The sequence below is a fragment of the Brassica oleracea genome, chromosome C9 (assembly GCF_000695525.1).
Source record: "Brassica oleracea var. oleracea cultivar TO1000 chromosome C9, BOL, whole genome shotgun sequence".
Taxonomy (NCBI): Eukaryota; Viridiplantae; Streptophyta; class Magnoliopsida; order Brassicales; family Brassicaceae; genus Brassica; species Brassica oleracea.
The window spans coordinates 23,965,939-23,972,322 of record NC_027756.1 but is presented as its reverse complement, the minus strand read 5'-3'; the positions used below and the strand labels follow the sequence as shown (position 1 = coordinate 23,972,322).

The following is a 6,384-nucleotide window of genomic DNA, read 5'->3' as shown; positions in this document are numbered from 1 at the left end:
GGGGGGGGGGGGGGGGAGAAAAACACTGAAACCTGAATCGGCGATGTTGAACCATTCCTTGTAGATCTTCTGGTGCTCTTTCAAACAAGTGCCGATCGAGATCGCCGATGAAGTCTCCATTGATTGAATATGCTTATCGATGAGAGAGAAGAGAGAGATTGGTTTCTGAAATTTGAAATGAAGAAAGAGTGAGTAGTTGAGAGAGCGTACAGAGAAAAGGATATTTTCCAAAAAGAGATTTTTAACTGGTTTGGCGCTTGTCGAGGGAAAACGTTATTCCTCACAACGATGTCGTTTTGCATTGTGGACGACACGCTGTGTATCTCTCTGAGTTCAAAACAACGTGAAGTCGTATACATTTGCTGATGAAGGAGATTCATTTGTCCCAGCAGAGAAGCACGGAATAAACGGCTGTGATTTGATTTACGAAACGTCTCCAGGTGTCATCTTTGTTGTTGAATTTGAAAACTTGAATAAAAGCGCCAGCTCAGCATATTGTTTTAATAGTATAAAATAATCCTTTCTCCGGATACGAATGTAAGATGTTCTATATTTTTATCTTGTATACAAATATATTATGTTTTGAGATATAATTAATGCATTTATTTTTAAAATTTAAACATAAATTAAAAAGTAAAATTACGAGCGGTGAAACTTTATTGATATAATCAAAAAGTAACAACTAATATATTGTATTTATTGTTTTTTAATATGCGTCTAAAACCTTAAACATCTTATATTTAATTCCAGAAGGAGTATTACAAGAACAAGATAGCAAATCCATAAACCATACATTCACCCAAAAATTCATCATTATATGACCAAACATATAAAAAGAATATCAGTTTTACACAACATTTTTTTTTTTTTTTTTTTTAACAACACCTGAGCTGGATGCAAACACATATATAACTCACAGAAGATCAAACAATGATAAACATACATAAAATTTCCACCAACAGACGATCTACAAAATAATACTGTGATACTCGCCATTGTGGAAAAATCATCTCTGACACTAATTATGTCGTGCGTTGTGAGAGAAACAAAGACACGGGTTTTGTTTTCATGTTATGTTCACTGCCAAAAAACAAAACCACGAAGAGAGAATGTTTTCACTTTTCAGTAATGTAGAGTGGTCATGTAATGAATATACGGACATATTAGTACAAATATGTATATTACCGATTGTCTTTTTGAGAAGCCATAGAAGAAGAGCAAGCTCAATGCTAAAGATCATCCGAAGCCATGTTTTATCCACCAAGAATCCGTAAACCGTGATCCCGGCTTTGTTGTTCTCTAGATATGTCACTACATGTATACAAGAAGAAACAGAAATAGTTAAAACGGTTATAACGAGTTAATGCAATCGTCTTCGAAATAATACATTCTCTCTACCTAGAGCTTGACGTTTCTGGAAAGAAATGGCGCGGGCATAGATTGGATGTATCGTGGTATTGTCAAGATCACTATCTACTTCTCCATCCTCATCATCATCAGATGATCGAGTAACATCACGACGGCGCGACAAAATCTGGAAATGTTGTCTGGATGTTGGATATTTAGGAGTATCTCCACTGTCAAGATCATCAAACGTGTCTAGAGAGGCGCAAACGTTCCATTTAGTGGCGATGCTGGTTACGGATTGAGCTTTGTGAGTCATCTGTGTTGCGCTTTTCAAGCATATGAAAAGCCCCGACACCAAACTTATGGAGCATAACTGTCAAAAACAGAGACATTGATCAAGATTATGTTTCAAAGATTTCACATTTTTCTAGGACAGGATCTGGGACCTATCTCAATATAAAAAACTTCCAAATCCGGCCCAGCATTTGCCTTTAGTTTAAGACAAAACTCGATTAAACATGTACTAACAAGAACAAATGACTGAGTATTTCTGCGAAATCCTTACCGCGAGTTCGCCAACTTCGTATATATGAAAGGGAACACTGGCTCTTATGGTGGTAAGCAACGCCATGAACTGAGTGGCAGTGACGAAAAACAACGACAGTACTAAGAACCGTCTGAAACGGTGACTAACAATCTTCAGTTCACGGTGGATCTTCAAATGCTCAGCGAGCGTGGCACTAAAGTCAGTAATCTCGGAGGAGAAGCAGCGAGCGAATTCATCGAGACGAAGGATCTGGAGGTGGCAGACGACTTGGTAGACGAGACAAGCGATGATGAAGAGCGATGTACGGTAGAGCCAAGAAGAGAGCTGGAGCGTGCATGCTAACACGTGGCTCAGCGTTGGGTTGATAAAGTAAGGTATCTGGTCTGAGCCTGAAGCGTACCACCAGACACGGTAGGTTGCTTGAAGTGCAAGTGATGGGAGGACGAAGATAGCCAGTGGTTTCATTGATCTCTGCAACAAGAAAACAGAGGAGATACATTAAATTTGTTGCTTCGTATCCGAACTTAGCTGAGGAAATCAGGCATGGCATAAAAACCGGAACCGACCGAAATGGACCGGTTTAGATTGATTATTGGATCAGACTATTTATCCAAAGCTTCTTAATATCGAGAACCGCATGTATCGATTCGATTCGGTTCCAATTGCTACTGATCGGTTACCCGATTAAAACCAAATCCATTTTATAACTTACTTGTAATTACTTTGACACAGGATAAATATATAAAGATTTGGATACTAAACAATTCTAAAATTACTAAACCAAACCAAATTGGAACCAATATGAATTGACCCAAACTTGAACCGAAGTACTTTCGGTTCATATACAAAATATAATTACCCGATTGATTCGGAACCGATCGGGTTTTATCCTGAACCGAACCGAATATCCGAATTCTCGGACATAAAGAAAATTACCTGGATTTCTGCTTCGTACCCGACTCTAACTTTATCGCTGACGTCTTTGAGTTTATGGAGGAATAAGAACTTTCGGATGCCGTATCTCTTAGACCAAGCCGAGAGGCTGACGAACGAGATTCCGGCGAAGATCGATAGAGAGAGCTGCACCAATGCGTCATAGGGACGATGTAGTTTGAAATCGCAATCGGAGCAGATTAGCACGAAGTGTGAGATCATTGGAACGATGACGGCGAGGAGGAAGAAGAGGGACCAAGAGATCAGAGTTTTAAGGCGGCTCGACTGATCGAACCAGAGAAGGAGTCTCGGGAATGAGAATATAGTTGCCGGAGATTCCCGCCGTTTGTGGATCGGGCCGGGTCGTTTCGATGATTCTTCCATCGGTTTGAGTGTATTTCCGGAATGTAGATAAATCAAATCAGAGGCGGAGGTTAAATAAGCTATATAACACTTCGGTTTCTCGATTTTATAAGACACATCTGTAAGTTTTCTTTCCTTTTGTCGTATTCTATTAAAATTATAAAAACTGGCCGTTTAATTTATTAATAATAAAATATACTGTAATAGTCTTTCCTGTCTATCACGTTTTGACTCTCTTCACCATGTGTCTTGCGCTTGTTTGTGACATATGTAGCCGATACATTATATATACAATGATTGATTTATTACGGTATTTTAAAAATCTAACTACTGTTGACATTTTATTAGAGACAGATTATAGGTCACGTCTCCTTTTTTCTGTTTATAAAGAGAATCCCCGCGCTAGGACATAGCACATAATCAGTAAATCAAATATAAAATATGGATTAGTTCTTTTGACCAAAAAAAAAAAAAAAATATATGGATTAGTTCTTTTTGTAATTTTCTGTAAATATATATAAACTAAAAATAGTTTCAGTATTTTATATAGTTTTGCGGGTTATGGGTTATATGTTCAAAATTTTATTTTGTTTGGTCTTTTTATTTTCTGATTTTTAACGTTAAAACCCGTCAACTAAATTTATTTTGTGTAAAAATTTTCAAACTAAGTATTTAACGAAAAACCCATCAAACTAACTTTATTTAGTGAATTAAATCCTAACAAGTCATAATTACCATTAGTACCGGTAAATCTTTAGTTTAAGAGTTTATATATTAAGTAAACAGAATTGGGGAGTTCTACCATTAATAATAAAAAAAATCAAAATTTTATAATATTATCTAAAAATTAGTAACTTAGATTTTCAAAATTAGAATTTTTAATTTTTTTGTAAATATATTAGTTTGATGTTTTTTAACATCAACATTATATATGTATAAATTAAAAATGTAAAAACCCTGAAAATATAAAAATGTAATAAATAATTTTTTGATAATTTTTATTATATTTTTGGAGGTTTTACATTTTTAATTTATACATATAAAATGCTGACATTAGAAACACATCAAACTCGTATATTTACAAAAAAAAAGTTACTAATTTTTAGATAACATTATAAAATTTTGAATTTTATTTTATTTTTTTAATTTTTAACGGTAAAACCCGCCAACTATGTTTACTTAGTGTAGAAACCCCTAAACTAAAGATTTACCGGTAGTAATGGTAATTATGACCTGATACGATTTAATTCATTAAATAAATTTAGTTTAGAGTTTTTTGGTTAAATACTTATTTTGAGGGTTTTTACCCAAAACAAACTTAGCTGAGAGGTTTTTACGTTAAAAATCATTTCTCTTTTAACGACAAAATTACAAAAATACTATTATCTTCTTTCTTTTGCCTGTCTCAGCACAACCCTAAGCTCAGTTGCCTCTGTTTTTTTTTCAATGATTCAGATTCTATTTTTCTATCTTTAAAAAAAAACAAATTCAAGTTTATGTATATTTAAACAAGGGTTAATTGGCTGAATGACCTTTTTGGGGAAAATATTAGAGGTTGATTATTTGTGGTTTTTGCTTTAGTTTTTGGTTTTTGTTATTACAAAAACCATTTTCCATCCAATCAAAATTTTATTTTTTGTTTTTGTAGAAATCATTTGATTTTCCAATCGATATTTCAAATAAATAGATTCCCCAAAATTTAGAGAAATTAGTTTTTGAAAATTTTAACCAATTTATGAATAAAAAACAAAAACCAACTTTTGTGAGCTTTTACGAGAAAAAATGAATTTTGATTTTTTTTTGTAGAAACTACAACATTTAATTAATTAATAATTAATAAATAATATTTTCATACAGAAAAATAATCATACAATTTTTTGTACATTAGCTATAATTTAACAATAATGTGATATAATTTATTTGTGTTTCATATCTGTAAAATAAATTTATATATTTTATAAATAATATTAATTAATTTTAAAACTTAGTTATTAATTTCTATATACAAAATAATTAAATAATTTTAATAATTATTAGTCACATTAAAAATAAATAAGAACTATAAAAACATAATATGTTTTATTAACACATATATTGTATTAGTTATAGTTTTATAAAAAAAAATATTATAATAAAATATTTATCATAAGATTATATATAAATTGAAAAAAATAAAAAACAAATTAAAAGTTTGAAACTAATTAGAAATTTTTCTTATATAAATTATTTTTAATTTTAAAATCTTAAATAGCAATTGTTTTTCTTATATAAATAAACTATATAAAAATAAAAGGGGTTTTTGCCAAAACTAACCCACAACTTGATTTTAACTCCAAACTTATACCCAAACTTGAATCAAATGCAAAACTAACCTAAAAGCCTAGTGAAATTACAGGTCAGCCCCTTGTGACCAAACAAAAAAACAGAAGCCATTTTTACGAATATAGCCCTAGTAAATCGTCTGAGTCGTCTGAGATGTTGAAAGTCGTCTGGTACCGGTTTATTTTAAAAATAATTTATAAATCTTGTAAAAAAATATTTTGATGCGTGAAAAATAAAAATCAATTAATTATAAACAGTTTTAAGTGATATAAATTAAGATATGATAAAATTGATTTGTTTTGAAGATAGATGAGTGGAAGTAGTGAATCATGAAATACTTTGGTTTAGGAGTTTGGCAAACATATGTTGTAGTATTGTATGTATTGTTCGGATTAGATTTTGGAAAACTAAAATGTTTTTTTCAAAAATTAGTTTTCACCTATATGTGTTTATTTATGTGTATAGTAAACACTTTTCAAGTTTGATTTGATTTTATGAAGTCTTTAATTAGATAATTAAGTTTAGGGGTTATGTTTAGGGTGTGGACGACTTATATTTCAGTCGTCTGTTGAATAATTTACTCGGACGACTTACATTTCAGTCGTCTGGTGAAGAAATTAAAACAGACGACTTACATGTAAGTCGTCCAGAAGAGTTTAATATTTTTAGCGGGAAATTAAATATTTTTAGCGGGAAACTAAAATAGAAGACTTTCCAGACGACTTACTTGTAAGTCGTCTGGAAAGTCTTCTATTTTAGTTTCCCGCTAAAAATATTTAATTTCCCGCTAAAAATATTAAACTCTTCTGGACGACTTACATGTAAGTCGTCTGTTTTAATTTCTTCACCAGACGACTGAAATGTAAGTCGTC

At 31.9% G+C, this 6,384-nt stretch overlaps 2 protein-coding genes across 3 annotated transcripts in view; both read right to left on the bottom strand.

The window, feature by feature from the left end:
• LOC106313747 (EH domain-containing protein 2) overlaps positions 1–235 on the bottom strand; it is a 3,550-nt gene extending 3,315 nt beyond the window's left edge. For both annotated transcript variants that reach the window (XM_013751646.1, XM_013751647.1), the window contains exon 1: positions 33–235. In XM_013751646.1, the coding sequence (XP_013607100.1) occupies positions 33–120 (88 nt within the window). In that variant the 5' untranslated portion in view covers positions 121–235. The remainder of the gene's footprint in view (positions 1–32) is intronic.
• Positions 236–794: 559 nt separating this feature from the next.
• On the bottom strand, positions 795–3,277 carry LOC106313631. Its single transcript, XM_013751501.1, has 5 exons — positions 2,831–3,277; positions 1,913–2,365; positions 1,399–1,720; positions 1,186–1,311; positions 795–1,080 (listed from the first exon to the last, which is right to left on the bottom strand). The coding sequence occupies exons 1-5, from the start codon at positions 3,209–3,211 to the stop codon at positions 1,067–1,069; spliced, it is 1,296 nt and encodes a 431-aa protein (XP_013606955.1). The 5' UTR covers positions 3,212–3,277; the 3' UTR covers positions 795–1,066.
• Positions 3,278–6,384: the final 3,107 nt, after the last annotated feature.